The 27,347-nt window shown below is 46.1% G+C and overlaps 2 protein-coding genes across 21 annotated transcripts in view; both read left to right on the forward strand.

Moving 5' to 3' along the window:
- Window positions 1-4,877: 4,877 nt before the first annotated feature.
- NCMAP (non-compact myelin associated protein) lies at window positions 4,878-22,471 on the forward strand. 9 transcript variants are annotated; one of them, XM_052811652.1, is made up of 6 exons: window positions 11,712-11,785; window positions 12,134-12,380; window positions 16,768-16,836; window positions 18,791-18,885; window positions 19,013-19,097; window positions 19,612-22,471. In XM_052811652.1, exons 4-6 carry the CDS (start codon window positions 18,801-18,803, stop codon window positions 19,751-19,753), a joined length of 312 nt encoding a protein of 103 aa, XP_052667612.1. In that variant the 5' UTR covers window positions 11,712-11,785; window positions 12,134-12,380; window positions 16,768-16,836; window positions 18,791-18,800; the 3' UTR covers window positions 19,754-22,471. The 9 variants fall into 9 exon arrangements, with proteins under 9 accessions (XP_052667616.1, XP_052667617.1, XP_052667610.1 ...); XM_052811651.1 differs by lacking the exons at window positions 11,712-11,785; window positions 12,134-12,380 and adding an exon at window positions 5,676-5,770; XM_052811649.1 differs by lacking the exon at window positions 11,712-11,785 and having other exon boundaries at window positions 12,116-12,380.
- Window positions 22,472-24,180: 1,709 nt separating this feature from the next.
- Window positions 24,181-27,347, forward strand: part of SRRM1 (serine and arginine repetitive matrix 1) — an 18,483-nt gene continuing 15,316 nt past the window's right edge. For 8 of the 12 annotated variants that reach the window (XM_052810817.1, XM_052810818.1, XM_052810822.1 and 5 more), the window contains exons 1-2: window positions 24,181-24,315; window positions 27,019-27,108. In XM_052810817.1, the coding sequence (XP_052666777.1) occupies window positions 24,295-24,315; window positions 27,019-27,108 (111 nt within the window). In that variant the 5' untranslated portion in view covers window positions 24,181-24,294. Of the gene's footprint in view, window positions 24,316-27,018; window positions 27,109-27,347 lie in introns of those variants that run through there. The other 4 variants (XM_052810825.1, XM_052810828.1, XM_052810826.1 and 1 more) reach the window with 1 other exon arrangement.

Raw genomic sequence — 27,347 nt, forward strand, 5'->3', positions numbered from 1 at the left:
TGCCACGCACAGCACGGTCTCATCCGTATCTGTATTACGGTTCTTCCTGGTGCCCTGAATCATTCACTGGCTCATTTCATCCCTTCCATGTTTGACTCCCAATGGCACCTAAATGCAATTGTATTGTCACGATGACTCTGATGTCAGAGGTGTCCAACAGCTCAGCTGAGCAAAAGTTATGCTAAATACACTGTTTCTGTTTATTTCCTTGAAAAACTACTTTGACCTCCAGAACAGTAAGATTGAGAAGCTTTTGTGCTGCAAAATGTTACGCCAGTTCCGTAAGCACAGAAGCTGAGCTACGCTCGGTCTCTGAGCCCTCTCCTTTTCTGTCTAAACTGTGAATCCTTTCCATCTATGGAAATATCAATAATGGATGAAACGGAGCAAAGAAAATGAGAAATTAGAGGCGCGATGCCGAATGCTGGTAAACAATCCCAAATTCTCCCACAGACGCTATTATCTCAAGCTTTGACTGAGCTAATATAAAATATCGTAGGCAGTGAAAGCAACGCTTTTGAAACAGCTGAACGCTCAAAATGTGCTGCCATGACCCAGAGTCAGTGATCAGGCTGGCAGTGCTTAATACTAGAGTCACGCTTATTACAAGCATTAGCTGGTCTTCCAGTAAGTATCTGTTGACATTGAGGCTCTGCAGCCTTGTTAGGAAGAAATTCCTGCATGCGCAACATCTTCCAGCTTCACGATTTCACCAGGCTGCTGAAGGTGGCCTCGCTTTCTTCTTGGTGGTGGCAAAAAAGGCCATGAAGCCCTCTTCAAGGAAAGCAGAAATGCCGCCCTGGAAATTGTTGACTCTGGAGACAAGGGGGGGCCAAGTGTGTGTGGGTATCTTCAAAATTTCAGTCCCTTTCCAAAACTGACCTTGAATTGAATCTCAGCTTTATCCAGGCAGCCAACAGCTCCCTGAGGAGGAAGATTAAGGCCTGGCAGCTTTGTAAGGGTGTGCCCTGTTGTGTGTATTTCTATAAGCTCATAAATGCTCTGAAAGGTTTATTGCAGAAATAGGCAAGAAAGCATTTGCACTGAGTCTTACCTTGCCCGGTAGGCTCTGTGCAGGGCTGGGGATCTGCCAAGCAGTGCAGACTCCATTGTTTAGGATTGTTTGGGATTCAGTTGTGCCTTACACCAGATCCAGACACAGGAGTTTTGCTCTGGTTTGATCCTGGAGGAAGGAACAGTGGATCTGGAGAACACCTTACAATGTACCTCGCTACTCTGGTTTTCATAACAATTCACAAAGACAACAGGAAAGGAATTTGGTGGAAACACAAAACTTTTTCGTCTTTCCACATTAATGTGGGCTGCCTGACAGTCACAGGGGCTGGTGTCTCCTTTCTTGTACTATTTAAATTGAGTTAGGACTGCTGTTACTAATTATTATTATTAACTTACATGTAACTATTTGTAACTCTTCCAAGTTAGGAGTGCACACTGTTGAAAGAAGCCCCTTCTGCTCTCTAGAGAGATACAACCCAGGGTAAGTGTGCAGCTGGAATACCACTCCAGTTCCCAGAAGAGAGCCTCACGTTCTTTCTTGTTTATGCAGGGTGAGGTGGTAATTGTAAAGAAACCAATCGAACTGGATTTATTCCCTTGAAAAGATGAATGGTGAGTAATCCTTACTGAGATTTCAGTCTGTGGTTTTAAGGAGCTGTGATACTGGCACGGGATTTTTGTGTGATTGAGGCAAAAGGATTTAGCTGGAAGTGACTAATGTGAGTCTTTGTAGCTATAAAAAAAAAAATTTGCTAAATAATTGGATCTTGAAACTCCCAAACTCTGGTGAGAGAGCCTCTGTGTTTTTGTTCTGTGGGCTTCAGCTTGGGGTTCAGTGTAGAACCCAGTTCATTGTGAACACCAAACTGAAGCAAGACCTGTGTTAGGAAAACACAAATGATTCTTTAGGAGATAAGTATCTGTCTACTGGTATTTACATCTGGTATGTGCTATTTTGTTTGTACTTTACAATATGCACTTGGACTTGAGCACCAGCTTATAAAATGGGACATGTGGCTGTTGCTTTCTCTTTGGTGCAAGTGCTGCGGTGACTGGCACCAAGGCAAGTTTAGGTTTATGAATGCAAGTTTAGGTTTATATATGATGTCTTTATCAATGGCTCCCAAAGTGCTTTACGTGGCGAAACTTGTGTACCTGATCAGTATTTGTATTTCTCCTCCAGAGCTAGATCAAGTGGGCTGTCAGCTGTGGATATGTTTGCTGCCCTTTCTCTGCCTCCTTCAGCCAGCTCGAATAAGCAAATTGGGGAAAACCTACACATTTATGGGTGTGATGTTCTGCTCTGACTCCCAGCGCAAAGCACCAAGTAACCAAAGGTGTTATGAAGCCAAAAATGCAGAGGCCCAAAAGCCTGCCTGGTTCTGGTCCGTCGCTTTCTGGTAGTATTTGTGAACCCAATGTTCAGGGCATCCCTATGATAAGATGGTTGCAATTTCAATCTGTTATTTCACAGGGTGCAAAAATACCTGGTGAATTGAGTGGAATTAATGGTATCTCCTGCTTTCAGTATGTCTTATTTTGTCCTGAGAAAGAGTGTGTAATGCCAATGTTGCACTGAGATACTAACACTCCTCATCTGGGCACAAAGCACAGCCCCAAGCCCAAGCATGGTAAGGGGATTTTGTACGTTTGCAGTGAGATGTAGTGTCAGGTATCGTGTTTCTTTGCATAACTGAGTTGCTGTACGTCAAGTGAGGGAAACCAGAAATGCTTTTATAGCTGGATCTTGATGGGAAGAGAGTGTCCTGGCAGAAGAGCTGCCTGGCTCCAGCTGGGTATGAGCCGTCTCCCATCTGACACTTTAGAGTGCTGCATCATCACGTCTTTGCTCCCATGGGATCTGTCAATGGCATTCCTCCCGCACCACCTTGTGAGTGACCCAAAATGAAGCATTTCTCACACAGGAAGAAGCTGAGAGCTGCAAAGTAGGGAAGCATCTCGTTTTTAATCCCAACTTCTCTGCAGGCTGCATGTGCAGCCTGGGATGGGGCGGTCTCTTGAGGTTGCCATCTTTTGTGAGTCTCGGTTGTTGGTGCTTTCTCTAAAGCAGCAGCTTCTGAAGAAACAAAATTGTGTAAGAATCTTACCTTTTTTTTTTTTTGGTCTGTTTTTTTCTTTCCTTCATAGCTGCAAAGGAAAAACTGTGATTTGAACACTAGAAAGAAATATCCCTGTGAATGTTGATACTTACTCTAAATGTTGTGATTTTTAAATGAGCTCTTGATTTTTGGAGCCAGCTCCTGGTTTCTCTTTCTTCCGTTTGGTTATCTAACCCCAGCTGTGGGCTGGAGCAGTTCTGGTCCTCCCTTTGAAGGCTTAATTTAAAGGTGGACAAGGAAGGTACCTGCTTGCCAGCTTCTGGCAGGAGTAGGTTCTCCAGCTTTGAAAGTATGTCAGTTGTGAGACAAAATCTTTTGCCCTCTAGATCTTTCTTTTTGTCTTTCCCTCTGGCAGACCCAGCAATAACAAGCCGGTGTTCTCTCTCCAAGCCCTGCTTCTGTCCACCAGTGATTCATTAATGAGCTGGTTTGCTTTAGCAATGCCTTTTATCAGTGAAATGCTTAGAAATGTGCCGTGCTGGGGTTCTGCAGAGCCAGCGATACCTGGGCTCCATGGCTGCAGACATGCGTTCAGACCAGTCGGCACAAGTTTTGTCCTCCAGGCTACTGGAAGTGAAAGTCACCCGTGTTTGGGGGTGAGAAAGGCGAGGTTCAGGGTTGCGCTGGAGGAAGCTCAGTCCCATGGAGCTGCAGGAGATGCTGATGTGGAGGGGTGGTGGGGGATGTGGGGATGCTGGGGGAGGCTGCAGGAGAGCGATGCACCGTTCCCCACGAAGCTGCCTGCTGTCATTGCCCGACTTCTTGTGTGAAGGTGTGTGTGGGACCTGCAGCAATCCTTACTTCTCTTGCCCCAGCTGGTACAAACCAAGCATTTGAAACTCATCTTGCCAGGAGCCGCGGCTTTCCTAGAGCTGTCCCTAAAGAGAAGCTGTCATAGTAGAAAATCTTGGATCTACGCTCATGTCACTGGTTGTCTCTTACCAGTTTCCAGCTCAAGCAAAACTCCAGGTCAAGGATGCCAGCCCAGACCCTCCACCCTGGACTTTGTTGCCCACATGACACAGCAGAGACAGGCAGGAGCAGAAGAGTTTCACTGGACTGGCATGTTACAAACCCAGCAGCATGTGGAAATCCCTTCTTCTGATGAATGCGTTAGGAAACGTGCAGATAAACCCGTCTTGTTACACAACCCAGTGGTAGCTGACTAACTGTTACTTGTAAAAGTCCTGAAAAGGAGTTAGGAAGCCCTTATCCCACCACGCAGTCTATGCCAGCTCAGACAAGGTCTGGTCTGAGGATTCAGAGGTTTAAATCAGAAAAAAGCAATAATTTATAGATTCATTTATAGTCAAACCTTCACTCTAGTGAAGTCAGCCATTGATGGAAGCTGGGTAGCCATGAGTGATGTACTCTGGTCTTCCCAAGAAATCCGCTGCACATGTTTATGGATCATTATGAAGCTCCTGTGGCTGCTTTCCCGTATGGAGGCAGGATTTTGTAACAGGCAGGCTTCATCCATGTTTCAGGTTGCTTTATAATGGAGGTTGGTGGTGCTAGTTCTGGGTGCAGATGGGAAAGCTGAGATGCCGGACGGGGAGGGGGAAATGTCTTCTGCACGGCAGCTCAACAATCGTAAACCATGAATTGAGCCCAGACCAAGGGCTCTGCAGATTTGTTAATGTGGTTTCCCGGTTTCTGGTGGGAGCAGCATCAGGCCTCAGGCAGGGGCAGATCCCTTTCTGTGAGCATGATTTCCACATGAAAAATGCAGCCAGGGATTGCGGTCACATGCTTCTTCCCCACTCATTAGTGGGAAATGCAGAATAAAGCCAACTAAGTACAGGTTGAAGGCAAGAATTCCTTCCCAGTTTGATCCTTTTACTACCGAGTAGACAATTTTGTTCCCTCTTTGGGATGGATGCGTTCGGGATTCTTCTCCAAAAGTGCTGGAAGACTTTTGGGCACTGAAGTGCCCCACGCGTCAGAGGGTCCGAGATGTCCCTGTGAGCCCGGTCTGGTACCGTCTGCCCCCGTGACATCCCTCCCCCGTGGGGAACCGGACACGGGGCAGTGCCGAGAGCGGGACGTACACCGCTCTTCCCAGCAGAAAGGTCGGAAACCGCCTTCGGGTTTTTCGGGAGGCGGCAGCTTCTCCCTCAGTCCCGGACCGGGACCGGGGCTGCGGTTCGGGGGCTGTTTCCCCCCCCCCCAAGCCCGGTACCGGGGCTGCGCGGGGGCAGCGGGGTCTGTTCCTTAAAACTGCTCGACTTCGCTTTACGTCAGCCTGAGTTTCTGCGTCAGAACTCCTCTCCCTCTTCTTTCCTACGGGGAGAGGGGGGGGGACGACACAAGCCGGGGCTCCCCCCACCTGCGCCGGGGAGGCGGCGCCGGGGGCCGGGCTGGGCGGCCCCGGGGGAACCACCTGCCGGTACCGACACCCCCCTGAACCCCCTCCCCGGGTCGCAACGGGGCAGGGCTCGGCTCCCCCGACCCGGCCTGGCGGGGGAAAGGAGCGTGGAGCCCCGCGGGGGAGGGAGAAGGAACGGCGGGGGCCGAGCCGGCGGCGGTCCCGGTCCCGGTCCCGGTGCCGGTGGGGAGGGAAGCGCCGTCCGCAGCCTCTGCGGGAAAGGTCGGTCCGAGGATGAGGTCCTGAAGCCCCGCAGCATCCTCCTGTGAGTAGTCTCGGTAGCTGGGTGGGTAAAAGCTCGCGGAGGGTTGGGTATACGTATGTAGCTGGAGTTGGTATAAATTTAATTTTTCTGCTCGAAAGCTCCGAGTTTAGTTTCTGCTGCCAGTGAAATGGCTGGAACTCGGCGGTTCAGGGAGGTTACTCCGGGTTTATGTGCAAGTGATCGTACGTACCACAGTAAATGCTTCTATGTGCAGCAAAGTTTTTTATTGGTAACTCTAAACCAGAAAGAAATACGGAGCAGATGTCTTCGTACGATTCTCTGCTAAACTGGTGCTTTAGCAGTTGTTTCATTAATTGGAAACCTTCAAGGTACAGGGTCTGGAACTGATCTGGCAAGTTGTTTCCTCCCCAGAGAGAAGTCTGCACGGCTGTTGAAAGATTGTTCTCTCCCTAGCAGTGTCCTTTCATCACTGGGGGATATGCTGAATCTCTTGTCCTGACTTACTCACCCCCAGCGCTATAAATAAGGTTTTGTTGGTGGGTTTTTTGTTGGAGTTTTTTTTTTTCAATCTGCTGAGCGGCATACTAGAAAGGGCTGGCAGGCTAATATTTAACATGAAAAGAACTAGAAAGCTTGGAGCATTGTGTTACAGTTCGCTGAGCGTCTCCAGCACAGAACAAAACTATACTGCTTTCATTATTTGGGAACATGCTGAAGTTGCTGAAAGGTTTGAACTGCGATTTCTGGCTTTTCATGGTAATTAGTGTATTTAATGCCCTAAGAAGTCCTTGTTAAAGGAAGCATAGTATTGTGTAAACAAATTTCACTAATGTGATACATTGTGCTGGATGGAGTGTTTGGGCAGGAGGGTTTGATTTAGTGATTAGGAACCAGAAGACAAAGGCAGTGCAGTAATCCGTGACTTCATGGCCCCATAAGAATTATTGTCTTGCTGCGTGGACAGGTAACTGGGCTGTGAGTGCCAGGGTTGGACACTGAGGGCTTGCCAAGGGCTTTGAACGGTTCTGATGGAGGATGGGGTGTAAGCATAAAGTATCGCACTGCCTACGTGTTTGTCTACACAGCATTCTTGGAAGAGGTGGATGTGCTTCATTGATTGAAGAAGTTTGCACGTGCAGTACTTAAATTTTGCGACTGCTTTCATCCTGCTGTTTGCAAAGTGAAAGGAGTTGCATTTCTGTATTGCATACAGAATTCTCTGTGTATTTTTTAATACAGGAAAAACTGAAGGATATGAAACTTGCAGACGTTTTTACCACAGTACTGAGATTTGCATTTTTCTGGTAGATCAGCAGCTTCAATCGCAGAAGATCCAGTCCAGTAGCTGGGCAGTACATTGTACCACATGCTGAGCTGCAGGCAGAGGACAGCAGTCCTAAAACTCCAATCCACAACTGGCAGTAGACCTGGCTCCCTTGTTGGCAGTAATTCATGGAGGTTTCCTGTCCAGCCCTGCTCCTATCTGTCTGCTGCTACTGAAAGCGTGACTTTTATTAGTTACACTAAGTTCTTCTTCTTATGGCAATAAACAGTGAATCAGTCAGGATTTAGTGCACAAAGGAGCTGGAGAAGCCCGTGAGTGATACGCCGAGTGCCTACAGCGGTCTTAGATCAGCAGCTACTGTGTTCACGGGGTAAATCCATCAATGCGGAACACCCTGCGGGGTGCTGGAGTCTGCCCAAAGCAGCCCCTGCTGCCCAGGGTGATATCTCACGTGCTGGGTTCTCATGCCCTTGTGCCAGGCTGGGATCAGCGTCGCTGAAGAGCGGCTGTGTTGGGAGGGGGCTTGGTCGGGGCTGGCGAGTGAGCCTTGACCTGGCCTATTGTTGGGGATGTGGGAGAGGGGAAAAAAATGTGGTGGGGATGACTGTGCTGCTTTTATTGAGTCACAGAAATCAGGAAATGCAGCCAAACCTATAGTGTTCGTTAGGCCTCTTGCAGGGAGAGATGATATGAGGCATGAATGGAGATCACAGAGGAGGAAAGCAAGAAAAAAAAGCTGCTGGGATGTCTGAGTCATCCAGTTTCCCACTGACATACATAGCTTAATGTTTTCACAACCACCTCCATGGAGAAACAAAGTTATAACCTAATTCCAGGGGCCCTGGAGTCAGGGTTCTTCCTCGCCTTCAGCGGCTCAGAGCCAGCTACCAGCTGGGGATCCCCCTGCACAGCTACGAGGTTGATGGTGCAGTTGCTTCAAGTACCAGGCTGGGTGAGCGGCCAGAGGAAAAGGGCTCTGCCTTTATCGCATCCTCCCATTCGGATGGAGACAGCCCCCTGGACGAAACACACACCTAGGTTCATCCCACATAACATCAGCCCTTAACCACTCGGCTGTGGGCTTGCAAAGAAAGTGCTTTTTGGTGGGATTTGGCAATGCTCAGGCTGAGGAAGGTAAATGAGCCCATGGATCATCACAGCAGCACTGGGGGACTTGGGCTGCCCATCATCTGCCGTGCCGATCCGAAGCACCGCAGCCTTGCGTGCTGCGTGGCCGTTTCGTGCTTCTGCTCGGAGCAGAGTAGAAACCCAAATAATTACTTGGAAAGACAAAGTTTCCTATTTACTTATTAGTCTGTAATAGAAGCCTCAAAACTCTGGACCTAGCAGATGTCTTTGTCTTTAGAAAATTAAAATGAACACCCATCTACCAGCAAACAGGAGCTGGGTTGATTCACGTGCTACAGTTTGTGCTGATAAGTGCAGAGCGCCCTTCTCTGACATGAAAGACAGCTCAGGGTACAAACTCATTCCAGCCTGCTGTGGGTCACAGTGCGAGCCATGGGTGTTTGCTCTGTCCCGTGGGAATCTCGGTATAAGGGAAATCCAGAAATAGCTGTTGCCATCTCTCTGGCTCTGCTGGACATAGCGAGGGGTGCCTGAAGGCACATCTGGGATTGCCTTCCTCCTTGGATTTGTTCCTGGCATCGACGTGCCATTGGGTAAGCGACTTGCCCACAGGCAGCGAAGGGTTCAGAGAACAGAAGGCCGGGGAGGCACCCGATGGTATCAGAACTGGGAGAAGTGGTTTCCTAGTCTGGGAAGCCAGTCCTGGTTTGGGCAAATCAGTCACGAGTGATACTGGACTCTAGCCATGGTTTGGCTTGGCTAGGAAGGAAGGTGGAGGATAGGCTATAGATTTCAATGCATTTGGCTCGTCCGTCTCTTTTTTTTGATTGTTATTGTCCTTATGAGTCTTAATTTGCTCCAGGTAACTCCTTTTTCCTTCTCTTGTCACAAGCGACTGACAGTATTTTAGCAGTTCTTTGTTTTTTAAGGCAAGTTTCCCATATGTCTAGGCAAAGCACAGGACATTTTTGCTGGGGGCGTGCTCTTCACGAGAGGTCACTGATACTCAAGTCTACACAATATGGTTATACAAATACATTTCAGTGTCTCTAAAAAACTCATTCTTGTTCTTCATTGTCAGAACCACCACGGAAAGCTGCTTTGCTGCACGCATGTAACTCGGCCAACCCTTTACAGGGAAGGGACATGAACTGGCCAGACAAGATATAAAAACTCCCCGAACTCTGGGAAACTTTTCAAATTGGATCTGATTCTAGATCTGCATGCCACAGCAGGAGACCAGATCTGCCCCGTGCTACTGATGTTAATTAATTTCATGCTGTTCTCCAGCTGCATACGATGCTTTGACATTGTTTTTGTGGTTTCTAATGGTCCTGTTCCAGTAACACAAAATGGGCCGTCGAGTTCCTCTTCTCTGAACTGCCCGTGAGAACCAGGCTGTGCGACATCTGTCCTGCGGTGCTTTGCAGTGGCAAGTAAAAGATAGCCAGGCAATGCGGCCGGGGGAGCCGAGTCCCCGGGAGAGGGGACGTGTGTCCCACTGCAGGCAGGGCACTGCCAAAGGCTGGCGGTGGGATGCTGAGCTCTGAGCCCCTCTTGGGGAGAAAACTCTCGAACCGCTCTGTGAGAATGTGTGAACACATTTCTTCTCACCTACTAGCCTTCTCTCCAGGCTTATTTCATGTCTCCATCAGGGGAAGGTATTTCAGCATGTCGATTAAATGCCTGTCTGTCCTGCATTCAACCTCTGGCTAAGGGGAGACTATCTCAGACTCGATCTACTCAGCAAACAAGCAGCACATCACCATCCCCTGCCGTGTTTTAAAAAGTGTGTTGAAAACTGCCTCTGCTGCCTCGTCTCTTGTAAAAGAGAGTGGTAGAGTCTTTCTGTCCCGAAGGCAGGTGCTGGCTGCGCTGCCTGGCTCAGCATCCGCAGGGCACCAGCTTACGGGGAGCAGTGGCTGCCCCATTCAGCTTGTTCCCAGGATTTCCAAGACTGTCCTCGCCCCACTCCGGCTCCTCTCACCTGCCTTTTCCTCTTCTTCTCTGGGTTCTCCAGATTCCTGGCTGATGCGTAAGGGCCTCCTGAGTGTTCCCGTTCTGCCTGGTCACACTGAGAACAAGTGCCAAGCCCGGCTACAGATACTGAGCAGTGACAAGGAGAGCGTTGCTGCAATATCTAGTTTTTTGACATATGTTTTGATGAGCAAAGAGAAATGTTTTGTCTCCCAGAGCAGTTCAGCTGGCCGGAGTGGTGGTGTTTCAAAGGTCCAGGATGACACTGAAATGTGGGTTTATCCAGCTCTGAACTAGCAGGGAAATGCTCCTCTGTTTCCTATTGCTGGTTCTTCTTTTTCTGTCCTGAGCAATCTTTGCCTTGTCTTTTCTGAGGAGCTCTGGAGCTATAGGGAGCATGCAGAAAGCACACCTTGCACTGCAGAGCAGGAATGCAGATTCAGACGACTTCAGTCTGGGTTAGATCCCAGAAATCGGGGCTGATCTGGAAGTGGGGAGGCATTTCCTTCCTCTAAGTGATTGTAGTCACATACTCCATTTTTAAAGTTACATTTATTGAAAACTTTGGCCCTAAATGAAACTAATCCTTCCATGATGTGATTCCTTTTCCATACCACTATCCCTTGGGTTTTGTTTGGATTTTTTCTTTCTTCCTTTCTAATTGGGAACTACTTGGTATCTTGCGTTTAATACTGGACTTTCAGACAGATACCTGTTTCTGACCTTTAAATAAAAAGGTTAATGCTGCAATTCCCACACTCAGAGTTTCAGTCCTAATCCCCTCTCTCCTGCTTTGGAGCATTTATGGGTTGTGCCTGGAGTAAAGCAGATGCCCTGATGGAAAATCCAGGTGAGAGAGGATTTCTACAACAGTGTGATCTCCTGAACTGCTCCAACCTTTCAGTAAATGGCAGATCCAGCAAGGTACAGAGCCTGATAATCATTTCTGCAAAAATATTGCTGAATCTGCAGTGGTTTTTTTTAAACTCTTTTCTCTAGGAATCTGAAAAGCTGTAGGGAGTTTTCCAAAGATACTGCTGAAGAGCTGAAATGAGCCCTGCAGTAACAGGGCCCTTTCTAGAGCATTACGTGCACAAAGCAGCGTTGACTTTCTGCTGCAAGAACAGAAGCAGACCGTCCTCAAGGGCAAGCTGCTTTTTTGTGGTTTATTTGTCCAGCTCCACTGAATTTGCCATCAACATGCAGTTTGCTGGGACTTCTTTGAACAGCGGAGACAAATTGTTGGGTAGTGTGACCGCTGCCAGACTCTAACCGAGGGTTCAGCTCGGATTAATTTTCTTGCTTTCCATTTGAGTGCACACGTTGATGGTTTCTAAAATTTGTCACCTTGAGTCTCATTCACCCTCCCCCATGAGTCACTCCTGCCTTGAGATTCATACAGGTGCCTGGAGGCATTTTTCTTCTTTCCAAAACAGTTTTTTCTGGGTAATATGTAACTGCTAATCGCACATCCTTCCCTCCTGCGTCCCCCACCTGAGTGCTCCCAGGAACACACACGGTGCGTGGGACCTTATCGGTGTGCAGCAGGGAGAGGCACCTTATTGCAAGCAAAGAGTCCGGAGTGTGTCGTGTTTGGGGAGCCCGTGTGGACTTTGGGCTCCTGTGATGCTTTGCGCCTGCTGCAACAGTCATCGCTTTCTAAGTGCGTGACTGTGGGTGGATTTTCTTTGCCTGTTGCTGTGGTGAGTCTTGTAATCCACCAGACTGCATTTTTGATTCTCAAAACAGAGCTTAATTATGCTGCCAAGCACCGGTGGGAGCTGCTGCTCAGAAGTATGGATCTGCTAATATCTCTCTACATGGAAGGGACTTCCAGCTCCTGCTGAGTCCAGATGAGCTGGGAATCAGCCTCAGGCTTTGTTCTGTACTATGAACTGGCTGTCCCTCACATCCCTCATGTTGATTTTCCTGGCTGAATTGTGTGCATGGGAGCTATCTCTAGCACACAAGCAGCATTTCTGGGATGCAGTGGTGTATCTGTAGCAATTTGCTGTAGAATGTAATACAGAAGTTCACCCTATCCTTTCCAGAAAGCACGGGACTTGCTGCACAGGGGATGTATCCCAGATTTCCAGCTGTGCAGCCATACTTGCAGAGCTACTGAATCGTTGCAGCGATGGCTGAAACAGAGGATGCCCAGATACCAAGGGATAGAAAACCCTCAATATCTGCTCGGACAAAGCCTTGTGGTAGAAGAGCACATCTGATGAAGAAAATGATGTATGGTCATCTTGACATAGTGCAGAGAACCATGAGCTAGCTCCGGCCCCGAAGGAGGTACAAATCACTCGTGTGTCATGCTGCAGTGTTAGAAAAGGCTTTCCTGGTTGCAGGGGCAAACCAAGAGATATTAGTGACGCTGTCTGAGCCTTGGAGACCACCTCATGAACCTGGAAATCGGTGTGATCCATCTGTGCATTATTTTGCTTTAAGTCTTGAGACATGGTTCTGTTGTTGGAGAGTAAGCAATCCTTTCTCCAAAAAAAAGACCAAGTGGTGTATTGCACCTTTCCCTCTTTGTTATAATAAGGTGGATCACGTGAGACTTACTTGCCAGCTTTTGATTACACCACTCGTAGTTCGTTAATTTAGCATATTGTGTGTGCACAGTCATACGTTGAAAAGGTAGAATAAGAGCCTTCTAATAATAATTTAAAAAAGCTGCCAACAAAAGAAAACCTCTAGCATTCCTTTCAGGACTAAGCTGCAAAATTGTTCCCAGCTCTCCTGATATCTGATATATCATCTGTGCATTGCATGTAAATGGCAGTTTTGTTTTAAAATGTTACTCCATTTCCTCTTAAATTAATCACTTCAGATGTAAATAATGAAGTAACTCCATCTTCTGCAAATGCAACCGTTGGACCAAATGATTTATTGTAAATGTCTTTTAAAGAGCCTTACTCACAGCACATTAAACAGACCATTTTCTTTTGGATGATATATTAGTTTAAAATTTCAGTTTTGTTTAGCATTTCTGGATGGAGGGAGTTTTATGCATCCCAGCTTTCACGGGTCTGCCTGGAAACCTAGGGAAGCAGTAAAACATGCCTGGGTCCAGGATGGGAAATCCCAGACAGCCGGCCAGAGCTAGTGGGAAGCTCTAGATGACACATATGATATTTGTCAGTGAAAGAGGGGGAGTCTGGGTGTTTAAAAAATAAAAAATTCAACAACAAGCATCTGAGCTCAACCTGACAGGCCCCACTGAATAGTTCTGTAACCCGACTGGAGGTTACATTTGAGCAGCACAAGCTTTGAGCTGCAGGAACTTCAGGTGGTGGCACGGTGGGGTTTTTCCACTTAAGTTCAAATCCTGGTTCTGACATATACTTCACAAGTGTCCGAGCAAGTCTTCTAATCTGAGTGTGCCTTAGATCCTGGCCTGTAACCAGTGGGAAAATACCTCTGGCTTGTTTTGCTTCCCTATCCTGGCTTGTCTGCATAGGCAGTCCTACCCTGAAGGATCTAGAGTGTTTTTATGATATGAATGCATTTTGCTGAACATGGTGGAGTTAGTGTAGTTCCCATGAATAAGTGCATTCACACAGAGGGAGAGGAGAAATGTGTGTGGCCCAGCATTTTAAGGCAAAAAATTAGAATTGGGAAATCTGCAGTTCACAGTCCAGTTTAGACATTGCTCCTGGACAGGTCAACGACAAAGTCTCTCTGGTTCGTATTTCCAGGCATGGCTTTCGAAATTCCTTTCTGGGGACCTGTCTTCACCTCCTCAGTTCTTGAGCTGAGGGTTTTTAGCCCTCTCAAGATACAAGCCACGCAGGTAGAATTGCTGGGTTTTTTTTTCTTGGTGCCGCTACTGCACAGTAGAGTTGACTGCAGTTTGTGTAACTTTCTGTGTCTTGGCAAGGAAATGAAATGCTTTTAATATGTGTTTTAACAACAGCTAAACCTGGAGAACTCATGCCAGAACCTGAGACAAATGCTTATATAAAGGTGCTGGTCTGACATCAGAACACGTACTAATACACAGGCTCCATACAGAGCGGGGTTGTTTGCCTGAGGCCACATTTATGCCTTAGCTCCTGCTAGCCACTTTGAACTTTTTTTTTTTTCCCTCCTTCCTCCCTCTTTAGAGCCTCACAAGGTAAATTCAGGCACATTCAGGTCTCACTGAAGCACACTGTGGTTTTATTACTTTCTGAAATTACAGTTTGCCTCAAACCCCCGGCCATGTTCCCGGTTCTCATGGCTCATGATGCTGCTGGAAGGTGAGTGCGGGAGCACGTGGCTGCACTGCCACGAGGCTGTTTGGATCGAAGGTGGATGGTTTGCCAGGTTATGGGGAGCTGAAGCTGAGTTTGCCACTCTTAAATATAAGCCTGTTTCCTTTCTGCGCTGTGCCATGAATGCTCAATTGATTCCCCTGCTGCTGGAAAACAGCAGGGAACAATGAAACACGCAGGTTCAAACCACTCGGTCTTCACTGCGATTAGACAAGGTAAACCTTGCTGCAAAGACAGGGAAGATCAGGCTGCTTGGGTGGAGGCAGGAGAGGAGCTGAAGCATCCATCCGCTTCCTCTGGGGATTGCTCGCAAGCCAGGTCCTTGCTCTTGAGCTCAGTTACTTTTAGGAAGGGGGAAAAACTCTGGACTTACTTAGAATTATTAAATTCTCCCTTGGATGGGAGTGAGTTTGCTGCTTAGGTTGATGTGCGAGCTGAGCTGAGCCCGGGTGGTTTGAGCTGAGCATCAAACAGAGGTGCCTTAGCACAAAGCTCCTTTGGAGCCGAGGGAGGGTGGATGTGGATGGTAGCTGACTCCTCAGCCTCTTCTTCTGCAGGATAAAAGATGGTGATGGGTCCGTGGTGTGGAATTCTTGCAAGAGAACAAATATGAGATTCAGTTGACTGTGAGGACATCTACCACTCATGTGGTAGAAAGTCCTTCCCCCCATACTTAATAGGGTCTGACTGCTTCTTGGGCTTCTTCAATGACATCTTGGCATTTGTTTGTTGGAATTAATGCTTTATGCCTCTGATAATTTGCCTCTCCTCACAGAGCTGCAGCACCCTGGTAGTGTTCATGTAAGTTCAGCTCACAGTGGCCTTTTGATCGTGTAAGGTGGTTCTCACATGGCACTGCTCATTTACATTTGCAAGAGGACCTGAGGAAAGAGAATAGCACAAATTCCAGTCTATTTCTAAATATTCTAGAGGATATTCCCTTTCCTAGCAGCAGTCATGGCTAGTATACTGAGAAAGAAAACCAGAAATCAAGCAAACCAGTGCTGGGTTTTGTCGTCCCGTTCCTTAGTGGGTTTTGTGACTTAAGACCCTGACCTGTTGACATTTTTGGGAAGGGAATCAAGTCACAGAGCTGGCAGCCAGTGCTCTTCCTTAGACCTGGATAAGTAAGGAGGGAAAAATCACCTGGTTTTCAGCCTGTGTTTGGCCACAATATAAGACAAAAATGCTATCTGTGCAGCAGTGGAGTTGAAAGGATGAATTAATTCTCTAATTGAGCTTCTGGGTCAAAACTAGTATATATTACTGCTGGAGAAATAATAGCTGATTTCGTGTCTAGTTTAAAGCCTGCAACACAGCTTGATGCAAATATGACCTTTTTCTAGGTGGCAAAGCGCTGAATTTGTGTGTCTTCCTAACCGGCACCTGCCTTCCCAGGCAGGGAGTTGGCTCTCAAAGTCCAGGTCTCCAGGAAAAAACTCAAACAAACCCCTCTGTTCCCCGTCACCCCTCTCCTGTAATTGCCAGGTGCTGCACGAATCGCTTGACAGATGAGCTCTGATCCCCATCTTGTCGTAAATGAGCACAGCCATTCAGCTTGAAATTTGACGGGGTGGGGAGGGCAGGGAGGCTGTATAAATGGGGGCATTGCTACCGCTTGCCAAAACAACCTATACGCTGTATCTGCAAAGGTGTTTTAAATGGAAACCTGCCCAAAGCTTAACTTTATGGAAACACTTCCAGCTCCATCATATGGGGATGCAAAAATAACCAGCAGTGTGTGCCCCCACCCCCAGTCTTGAGAACTACGGAGGAATTAGTGGCTCTCAAAACCCCAGGCAGGTGTGTATGCACAGGGGGAAGTGCATGCCGTGTGTCATAAAGAAAGAATGTCTTGTGATTGCTGTATCAAAGTCCATTTCTTCTCCCCTGCTATATAGCTTTTATTGAGCACTCCTGATTTTCCAAATGTTTTTCTAAACAGAGTAGGATCCAGCCTGCAATACCCCGAAACCGGTAGGTTCCCATGGGTTTTGCTGGACTTTGCTGGGTCCTTGAGTCTTGCAGCGCAGGCTTAGTCAGGTGTAACCCAGCTGATTCACAGGGGAAGAATGGAGCTGGGACTTGCTGTAGGTAAAGCAGAGGACTGGCACCTCCCACTCTGGCCTGAGACACAGACCTTGGACCTCTTTACTTGTTAGACAATGCAGAAAAAAAAAGATTTGATGCATTTCTCAAAGTGCATCTTAGATTGTTACACCCTGTTGGCTGAACTCATCCTTTTTGTAAACAGGCAGTTTCACTGTCAACAATAAAAATTCTTCAGTTATAGGTGACTCATGCACAAATAGCTCAGCGTTACCAAGGTGGTTTGAACCAGATGGAAGTTAGTAAGTATGAATATTATGTGGCTTAATATCAAAATATTGAGCCTTATTTATTTGGGATTTTTATTTTAGTAGCCAGAGGAGGAGAAAAAATGCTTCCGTCAATCTGGACTCTGTGCTCTCCTAGTCAGGATCAACAAGGTAAAAGTTGGACGTGGCTTTTTCTGAATTATGTCCATAGTCAAAATACTTGCTCAGCTTTCCCCAGCCTGCAGTGTGACAGAGAGTCTCTTCAGCTTCTGCTTGTCAATTGTACAACCTTCATCAGCACGGGTTTCAAATGGATGGGTGGGGAAAAGAGATGGGGATAGCGCTGTTACCCAAGCTTCGGTGCCTCTCACAGATTTCCTCCAAGGCGTGTGTAAATCCTTTTGCTGTGCTATACAATAAGGCTGGGCAAACTCAAAACACAAAATATTTCTTTCAGTGTGGAAAGATCTACGGCTACAGTTGATGATCATGTTGCTGAATTAACTTGGCCTTGGCTAAACAAAGGAATCATTCAGTCAGAGGAGAATGACCCAGTTACAGACTCGAGACAGAGTTATTTTTGTTTTTTAAATTAAAAGAAAAAAAACCGACCCTTTTTAACTTGAGGGGATCGAAGTATGTGATAAATCGACCTCGCAGTTCTGATCCTTCATACCCAGGCAGACATTGACTGCTTCCCATCCTGCTGGTTACTGATCTCTCTCATTCCTCACAGATCTGTTAGCAGAGCCTCCCAAGTACACATCGTGTGTTGACTCAGCTACTGGGCTCCCCACCCCGAAACAACACCCTGCTTGTCAAGAGCAATCAGAGCTCTCCCTCTTGCCTATCAAATCTGTACCCTGCCACTACATGTGTTTTATCTGATGGATGCTACTTTGCAGAAACCTTTAGGAAAGCTTCAATAAGGGGCAAGGAAGGGAGACTGCCTTTCACATTTGCACTTCTCTCTATTACCCATTGACTTCTATCCACTCAATAATTTTCTGGCTATTCTGTATCTTGTGCTCTGTGAAATCAAAGCTACTAAGAACATGCCACATGTCCACAGTATCCCAATGGAGTGTAACAGACAGCAGGGCAGAGTCTTGCCTGGTTGTACTGGGCAGCATCTGAAACGGGAAACTCAATTCCAGTATCAGGTGTTGAAGAATAATTTAATTTTCGATGGATAGTTTAAGTGTATTAGCTTTCTGAATCTGGGGGCTGAAATGGTTTCAGAGGACTGTTTGAAGTGGTATTCACACCCTTCTCAGACTGAAGGAGTCTTTTAATAGCTAAGGTTACTAGTCACATTTAGAAAACACTTGGAAAACGCTTATAAAATCAGTAAACATACAGGCTGCTCTTTCTAGATCTACAATTTTATCCTACCAAAATGCAGAAGCAGGCATATTTTCAGCTATCCACTTGCAGGCTTGTCCTCTTCAAATAATAGACCTGAGATGACACTGACGTGAGCGAGGTGCTGGTTTGAACTCTGTAAACTTTCTGTGATGGTCACGTTGCGATGTTTTTTTCTGTTGTGGGATAGCTGTTGTTTGACATGTAACTTTTGGAGTTTCGAGTTAGGGGATTAAACTGTTTTTCTGCTCCACGTTAGATGAATGAAGCTACTTCAAATTCTCTTCTATAAAAGAGTTTTTAAACCTTTCTGTGCTGATTTGTTTTCCCTTCCTTAAAGACATATTACCGAATACTGGGTACAGAACTCTTCATGCTTATTTACTCAGTGATCTGAATCTCACAACCCGAGATGATAGTCTAAAATCCTAAACCATTTAAAATACATATATTTATCCAAAACTTGTATTACAGCAATAACGTATAGGTAATAATGCATTATTGTGTTTATATCTTATTTTATCCTATTAATACTGAGCAGTGTATATCGTAAGGCAAATTGCTCAAGACTAGATTTTAGCAAAATTTCCATCGACTTCAGCAGGGCCAGATTTTCACCGCTAAGAAAATATTAAAAACCCCAGTTCAGTGAGCCTGCACTTGGTAGGCTCTGAGTCTTTAATGGGTAGTTGCCTAATTATCACTGTCAAACTTTGGTTAATATTTTATAAACTCACTCTTCTTTTTTTTTCTTCTGTAGCCGAATCAAGATGACGACAGCCGCACCGCTGATCAATAATACTCAGTTCTCAGTAAATGTGACCACAAAGTCTCAAGAACAAAGTCTCTATCAAAGTAAGAAAAGTAGCGGGGTGGTGCCTTTTTTTTTTTCTTAAGTGGACCTTGAACTTGGCAAACTTCAAACAGTACAATGACAACTTTGTAAATAAGGCTTTTTTTCCCCTTTCTGCTTCTCTGCTAGGTTCTGGAGCAATAGTTGCTGCCATCGTAGTAGGAGTGATTATTATTTTTACAGTGGTTCTGCTCATATTGAAAACATATAACAGGTACGTGGCCAAGTTCTATAATTCGCTAAGACGAGACTAGATGAACCAAAATCGCTGTTACGTGTGCTGTCGTCTGACAGACCATTTCAGTATTTGTTGCTGAAAATTTCCATGAGAATCTAAACTATAATGTGCTTGATTTAAGTGTCCTGAAACTCAGCGTCAGTGTTCTGTGATTGAATTGCCAGGAAGCAGAAAGAGGTCCTTGGTGGAGGATGCTTGATGGAAGCTCTTTGTAGGGATCCCTGTTGACACAGGGGAAAGGTCTGCTGTGTGCATCAAGGCTGCCAGAGAAAAGCTTGATTTCTCACTTTCAGGGCATTGGGTTAGACTTATATGCTCTAGAAGCACCGACTTGCCATTTAGTGTCTTTGAGATGAAATCCTCGCTTGTATTGACTTCTCAGTAGCTGTTCATCATAACCTGCTTCGGCGGGAACCTTCCCAAAACTTTCCATGGGAGAGACCACAACATGTGCCAGCATGAAATGACAATTTCATTTTTACCTTTACAGACGCATGAGAGTGAAGCGGGAGCTGGAACCCAAAACCACCAAAACAGCAATGCCACCTGCTTTAGGGCAGAACAGCAACAGCCTGTCTCAGCACCCAACAGTGACTTTCATACCTGTGGATATCCACATGCAGAACAGGTAACTGGGGACACTCATCCTCCCTGTGAGAGAAGAGAGATGGGAATTCTTATTTACGTGGACCTGGGACTCCACAGCAAAGCGACGCTGCATTTGGAATAGCGATAAGCTCTTATTTTGTCTATAGATTGTAATTAATCCTGCTTTCTGTCTTTGGGAGGAAAAATAAAAGGTCTGGACGCTTTGCGTATGACTGAAATCAACTGGTGGAGGCATACAAATAATCAGAAACGCAGTGAGCCTTCTTACAGAGCTCTGGATATGGAGAGACTGAATAAACCAAGCCCATTTGTTGGAAAAAAAGATGCACACTCATATTTTGTGGAGCTTTTGCTTACTCAGAGAGTTTGAGCTTTTTCTGGTCTGCAATGATAAACTGGAAGAAAAATTTGGACATGCAAGCTACAACTCAGGTTGAACCTGGGCTTGTTATGATTTATGTGAAACAGGTTTGTAGTCTGTTTTATACGTGATGGATAGTACAGGAAGTATCAAAATTGTATTTATCTTTACTCATCTTTCCTGTTTCTAATGCCACATATGTATGGTTTGAGATTAAAAAGTTACTTTTTATTTTCAAGTATTTCTAAAATATTTCTATAAACTTGGTAACCTATCAATTTCCAAATGAACTCAACATCTAAGGGTTTTCACTCTCACGCCAAGAACTGCTTTAGTTTCATTACTGGAGTTGGGTTAGAATGTTTTGTCTTAACACAAAATCTGAGAAGTTCTTTAATTGAAAAAGTAAGCATGGAAAGGCAGTATAAAGCAAGCAAGGCTCTATACAGCTACTGTGTACAATTCACATCCTGAAATGCTTTGCTCTCTAATGCAGACTAGGCTTGAACTATTTTTAGATATTTTTTTTCTAGAAAGTAACCAAAAGTGATGTTGTTTTGCAAGTGTGATGATTGTGGGTGTACAGTAATGCAACAAAGAAATTCCCTAGGATATTCACAGCCCACTGAGTGTGAACACACAGCAGCATTGTCAGACATTCAGTGACTGATTGTCTCAAGTGTGTGTATCAAAGCAGCCCTGAAACACTGTCTGACAGGACAGATAGGAAGGATTAGGAAGAAGTTGAGAAGTTAAACCCTGTTTTAAATAGAAGTACGTGAGGCTCTGAGAAACAGCTCTAGTCTTTGACACACACAGATTTTATGGAACCACTCACTTGAATGGCTGGACAGAGTGTGAAGGGAATACAGCGGTATCGTAGCAGTCTGGATTTATTGTATGGTGTGCGTCTTGCGGTTAGCTCTAAGCTACTGGGGCCATTAGAGGGCTCCAGCCTGTTTGTAGACCTTAGTAAAACTGTTAGTAGGGTATTTTTAACTCCTTTTTGGGAGCTGTAGAGAGAGAAATTCCTGTTGTCTAACTGAATTGATCACAGAGAGCCTCCAGCTTTAAAGCTTTTTGTCCTGCAGCGGTTCACTTGCTGTTCTTCCCAATACTGTCACACGTCACCACTAGTTACGTTCTTAAATCACGCTGTGCCAAAACAAAGCTGACCATTCTCAGAGTAAAGTGGGGAAGGACTGGGGTGATAAGTTGATGTATTTTCTCCAAGATGTGAAGCCATCTCTTGGAACAGGTCATTTTTACTAACTGGTATTTTTGTGCAGAAACTAAATTCAATTACTTTGCAATTTTTTTTTGTATGAAACTGGAGCATAGTTTGAATTCCAAACTAAATATTAAGACAGCTGTTTGTGAAGTTTCTAAATCTCGTTGTAAATATTTTACTTGTCCTAGTTCTCCAACTTATTTTTTTGCAGTGGGAATGACTGATATAATCATTCAGAAGGGACTGCAGCTGCCAATTTAATTTTTTTCCAGAAAGGTGAAGGAGTTGGCCTCCTGCTCCTATCTCTGGACAGCTAAGGATGTTTTTTGAGCATGTTCCACTGTATCAAAATCAAGATCTTTTGAAAAGATAAGCCCCATCTTACTGTTATTTTTTAATGTTACCAGCCAGACCTACTTCTAGCAAATTTTGTTTACTTTCCATTTACAGAATTTCAAAACAATGAAGTTCACTTTGCTTCACTGAAGCAGAATAAGCAGTACTACTATAAACAATTCTGGATTGGTAGAATTACTATTATTGGCAGGAGAATTACTGCTTTGACCACACTAGCATTGCTCAATCTGAAAAATTCAAAGCGTGCTGCCTTACCAGTAAAATTTGCCTTATATTGGCACAGCCTGGGAGGCCCCCACAATCCATTCTGACTCCTGTCAGCAAAATCCAGAGCTTATGCTGACCAAGCAAAATCACCTTCTTAAGAAACAAAAATCACTGTATTTCCACTGCGCTACCACTGTAATGCTTGTATAATTTGCTGTGGATTTAACAGTTTTCCAGGAACAATCCCACGCTGTCCTTGCCCTGTAATAGTAGCTGCTTCAGCGCTGATTCAACCCGCCCCATCTAGGCACCTGGCTTCCACTTTCAAATGCCCCAGCTTTTGGAAAAGCTCCCCTTTAGCTGCCTTTGTGTCCAGACTTGCCATCAAGTAAACCTGCTGGTTAAAAAAAAAAAAGATGACTGAAAGCTGATATTGCAAATTGGTCTATTAAAGAAATCCCAGACCATGTAAGCCTTTGGAGGGAATAGGCAATGTAAGTGTAACACATTAATTGTGATTCATACTAACTCATTAGAGATTATCCATGAAGCTCTGCAAATTAATACAAAGTTGAACCCTTAGTGGCACAGTGCCTCAGAGTGCCTTTTTGCTCAGCAATGTGGTACAAGCAACCTTTCTACTTTGTTACTCTGTTCTTTGGTTACGTTTCTCTCTTTACAAAACATCAGCGGGGCTGTATTTGGCAGTGACAATGAGAACATTTGGTCTGCAGGACATACAATGAAATATCACTAAAAATTTTTTCTAAGGGCACACTCAATAGTTGTCTTGCTATTAGTATGTTTTTCTTGCTCCTAAAAGTCTTCTAGAATTAACAGCTTCGGCAGGTTGGATCCTTCAGTCTCACATTTGGCACTTTACTGATGCAAGTACATTAGTAAAATGTTTCAATTTTCACTTCTAGGCAAGCCCTGTTTCCCAAAACTTCTGCAAGGCAGCTTTCACCCCTCCTGGATCCTCACCCACCTTATTTCAGCAGAGAGCACGTAGCTCCACCTAGTGTCCGCCCCCCCATCTAGCTGGTTGCAACTCTATTTCTCAACAGACAAAACCATGAAGTAATTCCTAGTTGCCAACTTTACTAAATTTCAGAAACTATCTGCACCCCCAGCCCAGTCCTCCTTCCCCTTACTCCACGGTGCCAGGACTGTTAAGTAGCCGAGTCGAACGCTATTCCAAGTTGGGCTGTGCAAAATGCAGAGGTATGATCATTGGAAGTCTTAAGATAAAATGCAGTAATGTTCTTTGGGTCTTAGCCTGTGTCCCATAACCAATTTACTTTCCAAAAACATAACTGTAAAACTGTATGTTTCTCACCTGTGACACTTACTAATGACTGCTGATAAAGTGGAAAGCAGCTGTTGTGCTTTAAGTAGAATCAACTTTATTTAAGGGGACCTAGTACTTCCTTTTTAAAGATAAAGGACATAGGAGTTTCTTTCAGATAAAGCCCAGGGCTGTTACGTTGGATGGATTTGTATTAACCCCAGTGAACTGTGACTTTACTCTCCCATCCTCTCAGGTGTCTTTCAGCCAGTAACGTGCCATACACTTTTGTCTGCACAAGGCACACGCCAATTTGTCGTTAAGTGGGATGGAGGGCCAGACCGCTCACGGCAGTTCGCAGCAGGGTAACTCAACACAGCCCATCGCGTTTACTGACCGCCAGAGTGCTGAACGCACTCGTGGACCAGGCGAGCACTACAGGGCCGCAGGCAGAGGCCTGGGCCGTTCTGTGGGGCGGCAGCGTTGGCAGCACGGTCACGGCCCCTCACGGGAGTCACCCCTCACGGGCCCCGGTGGTGCAGAGATCCCGCTGTCTTCTGCGGGGCCGCAACGGCCCCTGTTCTGCCGAGGAAGAACCCTAGCTGACGTGAGGAGACAGCTCCTGAGGGGAAAAAAGCCGGGAAGGAGCTGACGGGGCCGCGGTCACCTCAGCCCGCCAACCCGGAGAGAGGCGCTCACGGCCGTTACTTCCCGCGCGCGCATGCGCCGTTGGCCGCCAGGTCACGTGCCCTGCGCGCGCGCCCCGGGCCGCCTCGCTGCACGTCAACATCTCGCGAGAGGGAGAAACACACGCACAGACAAGACACCCGCGCGCCAGTGATACGGACGCCTTACAGTCGTGTCCCCCCCCCTTCACCTCACCCCGGCGGAACGCCGCGCTTTACGATTGGCCGTCTCCCGCGCGCGCACCGACCCTCCGCGGCCTCAGCTACCAATCAGCAGGCGCCGGAGAGCCTTTGCGGGGAGCCCGGCTCCACCCCCTCCTCCCCGCCCCTCCCTCCCTCCTTCAGCGCGCCGAGCGTGTGAGGGGGCTTTGCGGGCGCGCGGTGCACGCCGGGACGGCAGCGCGTTGCGACCAGGAGGAGGCGGAGGAGGCAAGATGGACGCGGGGTTCTTCCGCGTAAGTGCCGGCCTCACGGGGCGGGGGGGGCGGCCGGGCGGGCGGGGAAGGCGGCGGGGCAGCCCCGGTGGGGGACGGGCGGTTGAACCGAGGCGCTGCAAGTCCCGCCGCCGCCGCGGGCGAAGGCGCTGGTGCCGCGCTCCCCCCTGAGGAGCGCCGCCGTGCCACCCCCCCCCCCCCACCTCCCCGCCCCCGCCCTGCGCAGGCTCCTGTGAGGAGCCGCCGTGAAGAAAATGGCGGCGGGAAGGAGGCCGGTGCGACTCGGCCCATCCGCGAAGCCGCGGCACCGTGGGGTTGAGGGAGAGGGAAAGGAGCGGCCCGGAGGGGATTCGTCGCCCCGGGACCGGGCTGGCCGGAGCGGGCGGCTGCTCGGTGCGCGGCGGGAGGGAGTGGGGGGGGCACACGTGCCTGCAGTACGGGGCTCCGTCGCCGTCTCTGGGGGCCGCGTTCGCCCGACCCGGCCCCGCACTCCGGTGCGGCTTGGGACCACCGGTTCCTGCGCTAGGCCCTGGGGGCGGGAGGGTCTCGGACCCCGCCGGAGGAAGAGGGGTCCCACCGCGTCGGGGTCTGCCCCGTACCGGCTTGTGTCACGGCTGCTTGCCGAGCTGACGGGCCTTTACAGGGGAGGAAGTGTGGGAGAAAAGGCCGAGGGGCAGATGGGAGGTGAACCCGGTTTTGCAGTGAAAGGCACTTCGGTGTCCACATTCAAAGCAAATAGACAAAACAGCCCTTTTTTTTAGAGAGGAATTTTTAAACTGTAACGCGAAGATTTTTAAGTGTATTCAAAGCAAAAAGAAGTTATGTTTTATTTTTAGGTTGGTATTTGATAATTTTTTTTGATTGCTGCCTTTTTCTCTTCTATTTTTACAGCTGTGCTGTATATTCTGCAGAGACTAGTAAACAGTAACCTACCTAGGGTATATTTATTTTCAGCTTTTTCTTCCATTAATTAAAATGAACCTATTTTTGGGGTGTTCCTTGACAACTTTGAAAACCAATTTAATTTTCCAAGATTCATTCACCTGTTCAGCCCTATTATTTTTATTCCTGCAACTAGGATGGTTTTAAAACATGAGGGCACACATAACTCTTCACTTAATTTTGTGTTAACGTACTAGCTTGAGAAAAATAATTAACAAGCTAAAACTACACTTGTTCTGTCTAATGCAATTTTTAAAAAGGTTACAAGTAGTTGTAATTGACAGCAGAATTACTGGGACTGAAAACACTGAATTAGGAATCTAATGTTCTTTTAAACTGGCCTGTGAAAGGTGGCTGTTTATAAAAACAAAAGCAACATGGCACTGAAATGGGGCTGTAAACAGTGTTCTGGTCTAGTTTTAGTCTGGGTTCAGGAGAAACCAAAGTTCTTGTGGAAATGACAAAAGTGCAGCAGAGCAGCAGTTTGAACTCGCCATATTAAGAAAGCTGCTGTTAATAATTCTTGCGGTTCTTCATACTTCTGTAAAGTTGTCAGTGTAGACTGTTTTGTCTCTGCCTTGAAATTCCTGTGACACTGTTCTCTGTGTCTTGTTTGGTTACCCTTGCTGCTTGCCATGTGTTATAAACAGGCCAAGAAAAAATTTATTCCTTTCCATTTTACTTCTGGGTTGTGAAAGACAGAATTAAAAAAAAAAGTATAGAACATTAAATTCTTGAGTGATCTGACAAGTATTGCGTTTGTTGCTAGTGTGTAAGCCACACAGTAGGCTGCAAATATTATTAAGAGTTTTAAACAGACTTAATCCTGGCAAGTGCCTGTGCCACAATCAGTCTTTAGGATATTGTTCCCTTTCAATATCTGATGACTTCATAGCATGTTATGTTGCTAATTCCAGGTGCTTTCTGATCAAATGAAGTGGTTGGGGTTACCTTAGAATTTGAGCTCGCTCTTATTTATTATCTTTTGGTTCCTTAGCAGCTGATATTGTTACTGGTACTCAACCCCTTCTTCTATGCATAGGAAATTGCATGTATTAAATTCCTGTGTTTTCCATCAGTCAGGTTGGTTTCCTGAATCAACTTAACTTCACGTGTGAACTGTGGGTTTGTTTTGAATCATTAACAGGTCATCAGTATTTGGATGCAGTTCTGCACATACTCTTGTTCATGTGTGGTTCTGTTTACTTCTGTGCAAGTAAATTTTCCAGAACTGGACTTTCAAGCCTTTCAATTCCAAATGAATTAACCTATAGTTTCTGTTCATGAAAGTGGAACGAGTTGGTGAACTTCAACAGAGCATGATCAATAAAATAGTATTCTTTGTACCCTTGCTGGCTCCGTGTTGGCTGATTTGCTTCAGAGAAGTTTACCCAAAGGTTTCATAGATGCCACTGTAAACAAGTATGACATTTTTGTTCTTGGACAGAGGAAAAAGAGCTTATTCCTTCTGAGAAGTTTGTGAATTCCAACATATGTCCTTTTCATAGCAATTTGATACTACTGTACTTTTAAATTTGTAAGTAGTATGCCAGGGAGATTATATAATTAAGGTGTCACTGTAGAGCTCAGGAGCCTGTTTACCCATTTAGGGTAGATGAAGACTATAGTGCTAAAATTGAAAGACAACTGAAAAGGCTTATTTGCTTAGAGAATGGTATGACTGGTGTTGCTGTGCACTGTCTGGTGCAAATATGTGGGAAACTAATACTTGAAGATATTTTTAGTCTGTATGACATTCAACTCTTATTTCCTGTGCTTTAGGGAACAAGTGCAGAACAGGACAATCGCTTCAGCAACAAGCAGAAGAAGCTGTTGAAGCAGTTGAAATTTGCAGAATGCTTAGAAAAGAAGGTAAGTTGGTTAGGATGAGATAGGCAGTAAGACACACAAATTGAAGACAATTTTCAATGGACTAATTGGGTATTAGATGGTACGTATAGGAAGGAATGTGAGGAATGTCTTCTCTAAAACCATTCTGGAGGATATTTGGAAGGTCCACTTGAGCATCAGAGATACAGTAGTAATATATATAATCTAGTTCCAGTACTAAATATCATCAGTAGGCTTTTATGTAAAATACAGCTTCAAAA

This window comes from Harpia harpyja, chromosome 16 (assembly GCF_026419915.1).
Source record: "Harpia harpyja isolate bHarHar1 chromosome 16, bHarHar1 primary haplotype, whole genome shotgun sequence".
In the NCBI taxonomy this organism is placed as follows: domain Eukaryota; kingdom Metazoa; phylum Chordata; class Aves; order Accipitriformes; family Accipitridae; genus Harpia; species Harpia harpyja.

What these genes read in the sequence shown, in the direction of transcription:
- NCMAP (XM_052811658.1), top strand. Translation starts at nt 6,346, where the DNA reads ATGAAAAGAACTAGAAAGCTTGGAGCATTGTGTTACAGTTCGCTGAGC. An exon ending in AGAACAAAGTCTCTATCAAA is followed by an intron (nt 18,886 to 19,012) that starts GTAAGAAAAGTA and finishes CTTCTCTGCTAG; the next exon opens with GTTCTGGAGCAATAGTTGCT. An exon ending in ATATTGAAAACATATAACAG is followed by an intron (nt 19,098 to 19,611) that starts GTACGTGGCCAA and finishes TTACCTTTACAG; the next exon opens with ACGCATGAGAGTGAAGCGGG.